The following is a 13,887-nucleotide window of genomic DNA, read 5'->3' on the forward strand; positions in this document are numbered from 1 at the left end:
CAGTCAATCCTAAGGAAAACCAACCCTGAATATTCATTGGAAAGACTAATGCTGAAGCTGAAGCTCCGATACTTTGACCACATGATGAAAAGAGCTGACTCATTGGAAAAGACCATGATGCTGGAAAAGATAGAAGGCAAAAGAAGACAGAGGCAGCAGAGGATGAGCTGGCTAGATAAAATCACCAATTCAACGAAATTTGAGCAAATCCCAGGAGATGGTGGAGGACAGAGGAGCCTGATGTGCTGCAGTTCATGGGATCTCAAAGAGTTGGAAATGACTCAGTGACTGAACAGCAACAACAACAAAGTGTGTACATGTTAATCCCAATCTCCTAAATTACCCCCTTACACACACCTTTCCCCTTTGTTAACCACTTGTTTGTTTTCTATGTCTGTGTGTCTATTTCTGTTTTGTAAATATGTTCATTTGTGTCATCTTTTTAGATTCCATATATAAGGGAAATCATATTGTATTTTCTTTTTCTTTCTCTTTCTGACTTATTTCACTCAGTAGGTCCATCAATGTTGCTGCAAATGGTATTATTTCAATTCTGTTTTACAGCAGTCTACTCACTCCTTATTCTTGTTTTTCAGACTATTCTTCTTTGTTTCTTTCTGAAAACTACATCACTCCTCACTGTTGATATGAAGGACAGAGTCCTGCACAGTCCTTTCATGTTTCCCAGGGATTCTTCCTACCTGCAGGTTGGCTTTCCTTTCAGAGGTTGTCCTTTATTTATTCGTGAAACTTTCAGGGCATGTATGCTGCTTTATGCACAGCCTGTCCAATCTGTCCTCTGGTCTCTCTGTCTCCTCTAAGGATCTTGAAGTTCCTTTTCTCTCAGCCAGTCACCCCCGGAGCCACCACCTGCTCTTGCACCACCCACACAGTAGCCATCAAATACACGTGGCTATTGACCACTTGAAGTGTTCTTGGTCCAAACAGAGATGTGAGTGTAAAATATACACCAGATTTTGAAGATCAAGCACTAAAAGAAGAGTGGAAACACGTCTCTTTAATAATCATGTTGATAACAAGTCCAAATAATATACTAGTTATTTTGTTGCATGAGATATATGATTAAAACCAATTTCACCTGTTTCTCCTTTTTTAAAGTCTATAAGAAAATTTTAAAAGCTATACATGTGTTTTATTCTTGTGTCATTCTACTGAATTCACTTTAAAATCATCTCCATGAACCTCAGCTTGGTTCTTCACATTATTTTCATCTTCTCTCTTCCCCAGCCCCAGAACAGAGTTAACATAGAAGGAATAGATTCAATACGGAGTCAGGTTTATTCTTTCCTATTACACACTGACTGCCCCAGCATCATCTACACCATCTCCTCCAACTGAGGACCCTTGATCTCTCCTACATGTTTTACCTCTTTTTCTTCTCTAGCACAGTTCCTTCTCTAACTCATTATGTAATTTACTTACTGATTAGTTTACTGACATCTCCTGCTAGTCTAGTACCTCCACAAAATCAGGCATCTCTGCTTTGCCCACAGATGCCTCTTACAGAGCTGGGGGCAGCATCTGAACCACAGCAGGGTGTCCAGACTTTGTTGAATGAAGACAACTATCCCCACACATTTAATGCTAAACCCAAGCATGATATAAAAGTGTTTCTCATTGTTCTTGACTTATTGAAAGCCTTACAGAGATTTTGGGCTTTTGCTGTGACATAGTTTTCATGAAGCATTTCTCGATATCGTCAATATCTTTCCTGGCATTCATCTGGATTGTTGCATTTGTTTGCTATAGAGTTTCATCTCACATAGAAACTTACTGTTTACTTCGGAAAACTAGGCTTTATCATGAGGCTTAGTTGCCAAGGAATCTCACAACTTTTTTACAAATCCAGTTAAAAATCCACCAGATATCTCTTCATGGTGTGTACGAGTTTGTGGTTGTTGTTGCTGTTTAGTGGCTAAGTCATGTCCAACTCTTTTGATTCCAAGGACTGTAGCCTGCCAGGCTCCTCTGTCCATAGGATTTTCCAGGCAAGAATACTGGAGTGGGTTGCCATCTCTTTCTCCAGGGGATCTTCCTGACCCAGGGATACCCTACATCTCTCCCATAGGCAGGCAGATCTTTACCACTGAGCTACCAGGGAAGCCCACGAGATTTTTAGAACTGCTAGAATAATTTACCACAAATATGATGCCTGCCTCCTCCAGCTACTGGGGGCTCCCAAAGATTCTCAGCTGAGGCACAGTGTCCCTCCAATCACTGCCTCCGTCTCCCATGGCTTCCTCTGTGTGTCCAAAATCCTGATGATTTCACCTTGAGATCCTTAATGGATCACATCTACGAAGACTCTATTTCTAAGTAAGATCATATTGAAGTTTCCAGTGGACATGAATTTTTTTTTAAATTTACCCTCCTTCTAGTGTGTGAAACCCGGGCCTCCTGCATTGCAGGAGACACTTTATCCTCTGAGCCACCAGGGAAGCTAGTGTGTGTGAAATTCACATGAGAAAAATTAGATCATGAGAAAAATTAGATCATTCTTATTATTCCTGACAATCTATGCCTGCTGAATGTTCAATTTTAAAAATCACCATCTTTGAGTTTGTTTTGCCTTCTTTCTTGAAGATATTCTAAGCACACAACTTATAGCCTTCTTTAGAATGGTTTCCAAATGTATGAAAATTGTGAGGAATCACTATTTTTCCTCTAAGTAGTTGGAAGACAGGTAAATGTTTCCCAAATATGCCATTGCACAAAGAAATAAGAGATCAGAGTTGAGAAAAGAAAGAGGAACATAAAATCTCCAGTAGAATGTTTGGATAAGTTGACCCTATCCAACTAACCTTGACCCCAGCATCATGAACTATATGGACACATAGTTTCACAACCTCCTGGGCCTGCAGGTTAAGCATTAGTAAAGTCCTTCCCCTACTTTGGCCAATAACAGGAACATGTTCAAAGCTGTGAGGAAAACCCAGAGGTGTTTAAACAGAGACCGTTTCCCTTGTGGCGTGGCAGGCACTGAGTGACAAACAAACCTCCCACAGAATGGACCAATGGCAGGCTGTGGCAGAGCTGGAGTCCCCAGAGCCTTCCAGTTTCAGAAGGTTGAACGTACCAGCTGGGGGTGGGCTTTTTCAACATACAAATAATTAGGATATCACCGAGGTACATTTAATACATGTTTATTAATGATGCTATTACAGCTATGTGACATTTTCTTGTCTATCTTACTGCTATGTGTAGAAAACAGTAGCTTCCTATATTTAAAAACTGAAGGATGGGCATTTTATTGAATCAGAGCACTAAAATGAAATTCAGAATTGTTTGGATAACAAGGTCAACATCTTATTAAGTGTCAAGAGATAAAGAAACAGAGTCTGTGATTCAATTTTGTGTTGAGCCAAGAGGCTTTGTTTCTAATATATCTAAACACAAAGATGAATAAATTTATTTATCTTTATTTGATGTAAAATAAAGACAAAAAAGGAAATTGAGTTACTTAAAAGGAACCCCCAAAAGTTAGCATGTCTACATGTTACCTTACCACTCTTGACAGCCACCCAAATAACTGAGTGCTAAAATAATTATGAATCCTATCTCTTTCCTAAAGCTAAGTATTTTGGTGCTTTAAATTAATTGATCTGAGTAGAAAACATCACAAGTTTTTATTCTCAGATTAACACATTTTTGTCTAAAGTGTATTTTTAATTTCTAATTTTTAATAGATACTTATGGAAGATGAGACAGGAGTAAATACAGCAAACATATTTCAATTAGTCCTTCCAGAAAAGTTGTCAATTTAAATAATTTTTTAAAAAGTAGTAACCACAGAAATAAGTTTTAATGTATACAACAATTCAAAACTAATTTTTAAAAAAATAAGGGAAATCAGAAGATAAAGCTCTTCTTTTAGAAGAATAGTGACAAAAAATATAGCAAGAATAAAGAAAGAGAATATCATTCTATAAACACCATAGCTATAATTAATTCAGATGAGACTCATTGATTTATGCTAAAATCAGTGGGTGAACAGTTGGGAACAAGTCTAACTTCCTTCTGGTTACTTATTAATTACAAAGGGAAAAGGTGCATTTACAAAGAAGGAATATGACTGACCTCCCTTAACCAGGCAATCAAGCTTCCTGCCGTCAAGGATACAAGAGACTGAGGTCACATGCTACTTGATCTGATGCTTTGTGAGGAACACCAATCCCCGAGTGGTTCTCCAGGGACCTTAAGTACCTGACCTGAGCCTAATTAATGAAGAGGAAACTGTACAGCCCTGATTTGAGAGGCAATCTGCAAAACAGCTGGAATGAATTCCTCAAAACAGCAATATGATGAGAAGACAAAAAAATAAACTAATGGCTAGGGAACTGTTCTGGATTAAAAGTGAATGAATAAAAATGATAAGGAAATTAAACCCATGATCCTTGAAGGGATTTTAGAATAAGAAATCAAATATTATAAAATTCTACTGGGGAAAAATTTGGAAATGTTCAGTATAGAATGAGAATTAAATTATACTGCAGCGTCAAAATTAAGTTTCCTGAGTGTGATTTTTACATTATATTTACACAGGAAGATGTCTTTTTTCTTAAGCAATAAGAGGATGGATTTTATTCCTTTATTTAACAAGGAAGATAAAGCAAATGTGAGAAAATGTTAAAAATGAATGGATTGTGGTAGAGTATATAGGTATTCGGAGAAAGCAATGGCAACCCACTCCAGTACTCTTGCCTGGAAAATCCCATGGACGGAGGAGCCTGGTAGGCTGCAGTCCATGGGGTCTCTAAGAGTCGGGCACGACTGACCAACTTCACTTTCACTTTTCACTTTCATGCATTGGAGAAGGAAATAGCAACCCATTTCAGGGACGGAGGAGCCTAGTGGGCTGCCGTCTATGAGGTCGAACAGAGTCGGACATGACTGAAGCAACTTAGCAGCAGCAGCATATAGGTATTCATTGCACAATTTATGCAATTTTAAGTTTGTACTTTTCAAAATAAAAGTACAAAATTAATGACTATAATTTTCTTGTATCATGACAGCATGTGCATAATGAAAAAGTACAAGGCTAGGACAGACTTTGTATTCATTCAACATATTTGTTGACTACCTCTTACTTACCACTTATTTTTCTACCCCGTTGGGTAAACAACAACAGCAAAAAAAATCAAAGAACCCTGCTATCATGGAATTTACTTTCCTTCTCCTCTTGTCTGGGTGAGGGTGGAGGTAGCAATGAGGCTTGGACTTGGTGGTAACATAAGTTTCCTTTCTGTGACAAATGCTATCATTTTTAAATAGTGAATTTATTTGCTTTGAATAGATATGATACAGTAGCTAGTTTCTTTCATTTAGTGTTTTATAAAAAAAACACTATATACTGTTTACTATATATATGTATACTATATACAATATACTGTGACAAGTACAAAAACATTAACCCACAATGCTTACACACAGGGCACAGCACAAAATAGCAGCTCTGTTTTTGTGTTAATACAAACCCAAAGCAAAATAGAATTATTTATTGTTGTCCAGTCAGTCGAGTCTGATTCTTTGTGACCCCATGAACTGCTGCATGCCAGGTTTCCCTGTACTTCAGCATCTCCCCAAGTTTGCTCAAACTTATGTCCATTGAGTCAGTGATGTCATCCAACCATCTCATCCTCTGTGGCCTCCTTCTCCTCCTGCCCTCAATCTTTCCCAGCACGAGGGTCTTACCCAATGAATCGGTTCTTTGCATCAGTTGGCCAAAGTACTGGAGCTTCAGTTTCAGCATCAGTCCTTCCAATTAATACACAGGGTTCCTTTTCTTTAGGATTGACTGGTATGATCTCCTTGCAGTCCAAGGGACTCTCAAGAGTCTTCAAACACCATAGTTTGAAGCATCAGTTCCTCAGTGTTCAGCCTTCTTTATGGTCCAGCTCTCATCTCTGTACATGACTACTGGAAAAACCATAGCTTTGACTGCTTGAAACTTTCTTGGCAAAGCAATATCTCTGCTTTTTAATATGCTATTAGGATTCTCATAGCTTTTCTTCCAAGGAGCAAGCATCTTAATGTCATAGCTGCATTAACCATCTGCAGTGATTTTGGAGCCAAAAAAAATGAAACCTGTTTCCACTTTTTCCCCATGTATTTGCCATGAAGTGATGGGATCGGATGTTATAATTTTAGTTTTTTCAACACTGAGTTTTAAGCCAGCTTTTTCACTCTCCTCTTTCACCCTCATCAAGAGACTCTTTAGTTACTCTGCACTTTCTGCCATTAGAGTGGTATCATTTGCATATCTGAGGTTGTTGATACTTCTTCCAGCAATCTTGATTCCAGCTTGTGCTTCATCCAGCCTGTCATTCTGCATAATGTACTCTGCATTTAAGTTAAATAAGCAGGGTGATAATATACAGCCTTGACATACTCCTTTCCCAATTTGGAACCAGCCAGTTGTTCCATGTCTGATTTGAACTGTTGCTTCTTGACCTATATACAGGTTTGTCAGGAGGCAAGTAAACTGGTCTGGTACTCCCATCAATTTTCCACAGTTTGTTGTGATCCACACAGTCAAAGTCTTTAGTGTAGTCAGTGAAACAGAAGCAGATGTTTTTCTGGAATTCCTTTGCTTTTTCTGTGACCTAAAGAATGTTGGCAATTCCATCTCTGGTTCCTCTGCTTTTTGTAAATCTAGCTTGTACATCTGGAATTTCTCTCTTTACATACTACGAAAGCCTACTTTGAAGGATTTTGAGCATTACCTTGCTGGCATGTGAAATGAGTGCAATTATGTGGTAGTCGGAACATTCTTTGGCATTGTCTTTCTTTAGGATTGGAATGAAAACTGACCTTTTCTAGTTCTGTGGCCACTGCTGAGTTTTCCAAATTTGCTGTCATATTGAATGCAGCATTTTAACAGCATCACCTTTTAGGATTTTTAAAAGCTCAGCTGGAATTCCATCTGCTCCACTAATTTGGTTTATAGTAATGCTTCGTCTTGATGAAAGTAAAAGAGGAGAGTGAAAAAGTTGGCTTAAAGCTCAACATTCAGAAAACGAAGATCATGGCATCTGGTCCCATCACTTCATGGGAAATAGATGGGGAAACAGTGGAAACAGTATCAGACTTTATTCTGGGGGGGGGGGCTCCAAAATCACTGAAGATGGTGATTGCAGCCATGAAATTAAAAGACGCTTATTCCTTGGAAGAAAAGTTATGACCAACCTAGATAGCATATTGAAAAGCAGAGACATTACTTTGCCGACTAAGGTCCATCTAGTCAAAGCTATGGTCTTTCCAGTGATCAAGTATGGATGTGAGAGTTGGACTGTGAAGAAAGCTGAGAGCCGAAGAATTGATGCTTTTGAACTGTGGTGTTGGAGAAGACTCCTGAGAGTCCCTTGGACTGCAAGGAGATCCAACCAGTCCATTCTGAAGGAGATCAGCCCTGGGTGTTCATTGGAAAGAATGATGCTAAAGCTGAAACTCCAGTACTTTGGCCACCTCATGCGAAGAGTTGACTCACTGGAAAAGACTCTGATGCTTGGAGGGATTGGGGGCAGGAGGAAAAGAGGACAACAGAGGATGAGATGGCTGGATGGCATCACCGACTTGATAGACGTGAGTTTGAGTGAACTCCAGGAGTTGGTGATGGACAGGGAGGCCTGGCGTGCTGTGATTCATGGGGTCACAAGAAGTCAGACATGACTGAGCGACTGAACTGAATTGAACTGTATGCTTCCTAAGGCCTACTTGACTTCACACTCCAGATTGGCTCTGGATGGGTGACTATATCATCGTGGTTATCTGGGTCATTAAGACTTTCTTGTATAGTTCTTCTGTGTATTCTTGCCACCTCTTCTTAATCTCTTCTGCTTCTGTTAGGTCCTTGCCATTTCTGTTCTTTATTGTGCCCATCTTTGCATGAAATGCTCACTTGTTATCTCCAGTTTTCTTGAAGAGATCTTTAGTCTTTCCCATTCTATTGTTCTCCTCTATTTATTTACAGGGTTCACTTAAGAAAGCTTTCTTATCTCTCCTTGCTATTCTCTGGAACTCCACATTCAGGTGAGTATATCTTTTCCTTTGTCCTTTGCCTTTCACTTCTCTTCTTTGCTCAGCTGTTTGTAAGGACTCCTCAGAAAACCACTTTGCCTTCTTGCATTTCTTTTTCTTTGAGAAGGTTTTGGTCACTGCCTACTGTGGAATGTTACAAAACTCTCTCCATAGTTCTGACTGTCTGTCTACCAGATCTAATCTCTTGAATCTAGTCTCACCTCTATATGTATAATCATAAAGGATTTTATTTAGGTCATATCTGAATGATGTTTTCCCTACTTTCTTCAATTTAAGCCCATATTTTGCAACAAGGAGCTGATGATCTGAGCCACAGTCAGCTCCAGGTCTTATTTTTGCTGACTGTATAGAGCTTCTTCATCTTCAGCTGCAAAGAATATAATCAATCTGATTTCAGTATCAACCATTTGGTGATGTCAATATGTAGAGTCATCTCTTGTGTTGTTGAAAGAAGGTGTCTGCTAAGACCAGTGTGTTCTCTTGGCAAAACTCTGTTAACATTTGCCCTGCTTCATTTTGTACTCCAAGGCCAAACTTGCCTTTTACTCCAGGTATCTCTTGAATTCTTACTTTCACATTCCAATTCCCTATGATGAAAAGGACATCTTTCTTTGGTCTTAATTTTAGAAGGTCCGGTAGGTCTTCATAGAACCATTCAAATCAGCTTCTTTGGCATTAGTGGCTGGGGCATAGACTTGGGCATAGACTTACTGTGATGCTGAATGGTTTGCCTTGAAAACGAAGCAAGATAATTCTGTCTTTTTTGAGACTACACCTAAGTACTGCATTTTGGACTCTTTTTTTTTTTACTAAGGGGGCTATTCCATTTCTTCTAAGGGATTCTTACCCACAACAATAGATATAATGAGAGAAAGTATTTGTTAAGATATGCTAAGCTGTGAGTTTGCTTTATTTTTTCCTTTCCAAGATTATTAAGAAGAGTGTCTTAAAATAATACAGGAAAAGGTATTTTTTACATTGTCTTCCTTTGCAGAACGTATAGTCATTATCAGATCTGTCTAAAGCTAAAAAAGTTGTGCATTACTATTAATGGTTATGCATTTCCTTAAAGAGAAAGTAAAAGTTTTAATTCAAAGGTAAATTTAAAAGTAGCAGCTAAAGATGATCTTTTTGATACCTTTAGATGTAAGTCGATTCAATGGGATCAAAAATTTTATTAAAAGCACATAAGATTTGGGGCTTCTCTGGTGGTCCACTGGTTAAGACTCCACGCTTCCCATGCAGGGGGTGCAGGTTCAATCCCTGGCCAGGAAACTAAGACCCCACATGCTGTGTGGCAAAAAACAAGCAACAACAAAAACCATGTAAGATTTTTTTGAAAAATAGAATAAAAATGTGTCTGTATAACGAATGTGGTTCTCTAGACACTGCATAAAATTCTTAATGTTGCTTATGCTCTGAATTCAAATGCAAGGGCAGAGAAAATGTTCCCCCCGCCCCATCCACTCTCTTTATTTCACCTTTTGTATTTATCAGTAGTAATGACTGGTTTTCTGCTGCTGATACTATTGGTGCAAGTGTGGTAGATAACAATAATTTAGAAACCTCTGGACTCCCCCTGAATTTGATTTTGTCTTTTTGTGAGCATGTTAAGGGGTGGTGATGGGAGAAATCTGGAGATCGATCTTTTGCCAAAGGCCCTTGCTATGCAAATCAAGGGCAGTGAGCAGGGCAAGCAGAAGGAAGGGAGTGGGAGGTTCTGTGTTTTCACTGAGCTGCTTAAAGAGGTACATTAATTAACAAAGAAGAAACCAGAGGCACTTGTGAGATGGATGGTGGGCTTAGATTTCACACAAGGATGTGATGAAGCAAATGGGGGCATTTCCTCACCAGACAAAGACTGATTTCAAATTTACTACCAGCTGCGGAGAAGGCAATGGCAACCTACTCCAGTACTCTTGTCGGGAAGGTCCCCTGGATGAAGGAGCCTGGTAGGCTGCAGTCCACGGGATCACTAGGAGTCGGACACGACTTCACTTTCATGTGTAGGAGAAGGCAATGGCAACCCACTCCAGTGTTCTTGCCTGGAGAATCCCAGGGGCGGCGGAGCCTGGTGGGCTGGCGTCTACGGGGTCGCACAGAGTCGGACACGACTGAAGCGACTTAGCAGCAGCAGCAGCTGATAGAGGAAAGTGACAGTGAAATATTTTTAAAACTGAGCAGAGAAGGAGAAAAGGAAGCAATGTTGGAAAGGCCATCCTAAAGTAGAAGAGAGAGGAGGAGGTGTCAGGACAGGCAAGCCAGAGTAACCACAGTCTTTAATTGTGTCACATGTGAGGAATACATATAAAAATGCTGCTGCTGCTAAGTCGCTTCAGTCATGTCCGACTCTGTGCGACCCCATAGACGGCAGCCCACCAGGCTCCCCCATCCCTGGGATTCTCCAGGCAAGAATACTGGAGTGGATTGCCATTTTCTTCTCCAATGCATGAAAGTGAAAATTGAAAGTGAAGTCGCTCAGTCGTGTCCGACTCTTAGCGACCCCATGGACTGCAGCCCACCAGGCTCCTCCGTCCATCGGATTTTCCAGGCAAGAATACTGGGGTGGGGTGCCATTGCCTTCCCCGACACATAAAAATAAGAGGCTTTTAAAACGCTATTCTCTATCAAGTAAAGGGTAGGCAAAACAGGAGAGGTCTTGCCAACCTTCTTTGCTTCCTATCTGTTTCACTCTTCTTTCCTCTTTGCACTGAGGTCTTATGTGGAAGTAACCAGAATTTGTGAGCAAGAGGGAGAGGAAGTGAATATATGAAAGGGACTTCAGGAATGTTCTAGTGGGGATTTCCCTGGTGGTCCAGTGGTTAAGACTGTGCCTTCCAATGCAGGAGGTAAAGGTTTGATCCCTGATCAGGGAGGTAAGGTCTCACATGCCTCAGGATCAAAAAAAAAAAAAAAAACTCTATAAAGACTTGAAAAAAAATGTTCCACATCAAAAAATTTTAAAAATCAAAAAAAACACCATATTTCTAGTTATGCCTGCCTGCTGGCATGCTCAGTCACTTCAGTTTTGTCTGACTCTTTGCTGCCCCATGGACTGTAGGCCCCCAGGCTTCTTGGTCCCTGGGATTCTCCAGACAAGAATACTGGAGTGGGTTGCCATGCCCTCCTTCAGGGGATCTCCTGACCTGGGGTTGAATGCACGGCCCCTGTGCCCCCTGCACTGGCAGGCAGATTCTTTACTGATGAGCCACCGGGGAAGCCCTGGTTATGCCTGAGCCTTCATTAAATTATGATGCAGATAAAATGTGGCTTTGGAGTATCTTTCTCTCTCGATTTCCCTTCCAGCATTTTCCCCCCAGGGCACCCGCTCCCGTTTTTATTACTGCCCCCCACCTGGCCTGCCCTTTCCATGTTGGCCCCATCACCTACCAGTCTGTTCCTAAACCGAAATCACCCAGTGAGTCTGCCCCTAAAAGTTCAGACAGTGAGTAACTGACAGGACATGAACGGGTAACCTCCAGGAATGCTGCAGAAAGATGCTCAGAAGAAGAAAAGAAGGAGGGCGTTCAGGGGAAGGAAGAGTGATCACTTAAGTGAGGAGCACCTGGATTTTAACAGACTGTAGCTGAGGCTGTCATTAACCCCAAAGAAGAGCCCAGAGGGGAGAAGTTCATACGTTAAGATTGACCCTCTTCCTGAAATCTTTAATTTCATGGTTAGGGAAGTCATCCCAGGAGTTTCATTTACATCTCTTGAAATTTCTTAGTTTGCTTCCATATAAGAATAGTTTCAACTTAGACTCCTAAGCTTCCAAGAAAATACATGTAACACATATCTTGCCATGTTAAAGGTTAGTGATCATATGAAATGTTACCATGGTGACTCTAAAAGGCTTTAAGTAGTGGTACCGGCAGTTCTTCAGTTCTGTCAAGAGATGGTGCCGTTTAAACACAACAGTGCATAGTCTACAGTTTATTATTTAATATTATAAATTCTTATAATTTCTCAGAATTGTTCCTATGAACAAATAACCAGCCTTTGTGCTCAATTGAGTTTGATTGCTTTCAACAACCATTTCCTCTCAAGGAGATATTTTTCTGGGGTTTTATTTTGTCACTTTCATTTGATTATTATTTCTGTTCAAAACCTTCATCGGCTATTTAGAAAGAAAATTCAACAAGGAAAAGACATCTTTATCCCCACAAATTTCACTCCAACTGCATTTTGATTCAAAGTGATGTAAAGAGAGGTGGAAATAAAGACCATGAAGACTTTCTCCCAGGTGAGTCTTCAGAGTCACTTTGCCTGTTCAGGTGGATTCTAAAACCACAGATATTTGTAGGGATTGTCCCTTTAGTTCTGAGAAAATGGTTTCCTTAATTATGTTTTTTGGTTTCACTCTGACAGCTTCTCATGAGTCCATGGAGGCCCAGAGCTGGTTCTGCCAGAGTGTGCAGTTTGCAGGTTATGCACTTTATGAGGCAAAACATAGCAACACAAACATTTAAATTGCTCCCACGTTTTATAGCCTCAACTGCTGTATTTTATATAAAGGCCACAAAATGAGTATGGTTATTGATGGAAATTGGTTAGACCTCAAGGACTCCTGCTTATTGAAATTGGAGATGGAGCAGTTTGAGAAATCAAATACCCAGGCTAAGAAAGGTGGGTAAGGAGTAAAATCCTCAGAACAGGTAGAATTTTTATCTGTAAAAGCCAGAAATTAACAAAGGAAAGGGAGGTTTTATTTTCACTGGGGAAATCTGATTTCCAATATTACTTAGATATACTATAAGTAATACAGTTTCTGTTACTTAGGAAAAGTGTTATTTTGTATGCAGGAGTTAAATATATGTGGTTTTAAAATATCCTTGTATACCAGAATCTGTTTTTGTAGTTTTATTTGATTTGGCTACTATTTATCATGTGCCTACAATTTTTATATTAAAATACAGCAAAACTTGTTTGATGTTCTTTAGAATGCTTCTGTAAAGATCAATATTCAATGCAAGGGCCACTTGCAATACTTACAAAGTATCCATTTCAGTGGGAAAGTAAGAAGTTTCTTGCTTTGTAGACTGGTAGACTCCTTATTAAACAAATTCTAATCTTCCTCACGGTAATACATGACCTTGTTGCTTCACTATCCATCCAAAAATATTTTTAAGAATTCTTTCTAAGCCCTAGCAAATGATGCAGAACACCCCAGGAAAGTCAGAGCAGTTGTCAAGAAGTAGATTTATAATAAATGAGCTGAGTTTTGACAGAGCTACTTAAAACTTACATTTTTCAGAGTAATGTTTACAACCAGAAACACTGCAGTTGACCAAATACTGATTTCTAGATCACTCTTCCCTTGTGGATGGGAGGACATCAGGTTCCGTGAGACTTAATTGTCCTTCTGTCAGAGTCAATTCCCCACATGTATTGTAGCTAATGGATAAATAGTATGTAAACAAGCATTATTAAGTTTATTTTGCTTGTGAATAATAATAACAAAAGCTTTTCATACATTTCTGATTTTGCTCTGGAGCTCTGCAGTTACTCTAAATACACATATTTAAGGACTTCCCTGGCAGTCTAGTAAGTTAAAATTCTGCTGTTCCATGCATGTAGCATGAGTTTGATCCCTTGTCAGGAAGCTGAGATTCCGCATGCAGGAATATATATATATAAAGAAAATGTGCTATGCTCAGTAGCTTCAGTCATGTCCAACTCTTTGCGAACTGTGGACTGAAGCCTGCCAGGCTCCTCTGTCCATGGGATTCTCCAGGCAAGAATACTGGAGAGAGTTGCTGTGCCCTCCTCCAGGGGATCTTCCCGACCCAAGAACTGAACCCATATCTCCAGCGCCTCCTGCTCTGCAGG

The 13,887-nt window shown here is 39.9% G+C and overlaps 1 protein-coding gene across 1 annotated transcript in view; it reads left to right on the forward strand.

The window, feature by feature from the left end:
* Window positions 1-12,644: 12,644 nt before the first annotated feature.
* ASIC5 (acid sensing ion channel subunit family member 5) overlaps window positions 12,645-13,887 on the forward strand; it is a 36,894-nt gene continuing 35,651 nt past the window's right edge. The window contains exon 1 of the mRNA XM_040251514.1: window positions 12,645-12,684. Within this exon, the coding sequence (XP_040107448.1) occupies window positions 12,645-12,684 (40 nt within the window). The remainder of the gene's footprint in view (window positions 12,685-13,887) is intronic.

The sequence above is a fragment of the Oryx dammah genome, unplaced genomic scaffold, assembly GCF_014754425.2.
Source record: "Oryx dammah isolate SB20612 unplaced genomic scaffold, SCBI_Odam_1.1 HiC_scaffold_12, whole genome shotgun sequence".
In the NCBI taxonomy this organism is placed as follows: domain Eukaryota; kingdom Metazoa; phylum Chordata; class Mammalia; order Artiodactyla; family Bovidae; genus Oryx; species Oryx dammah.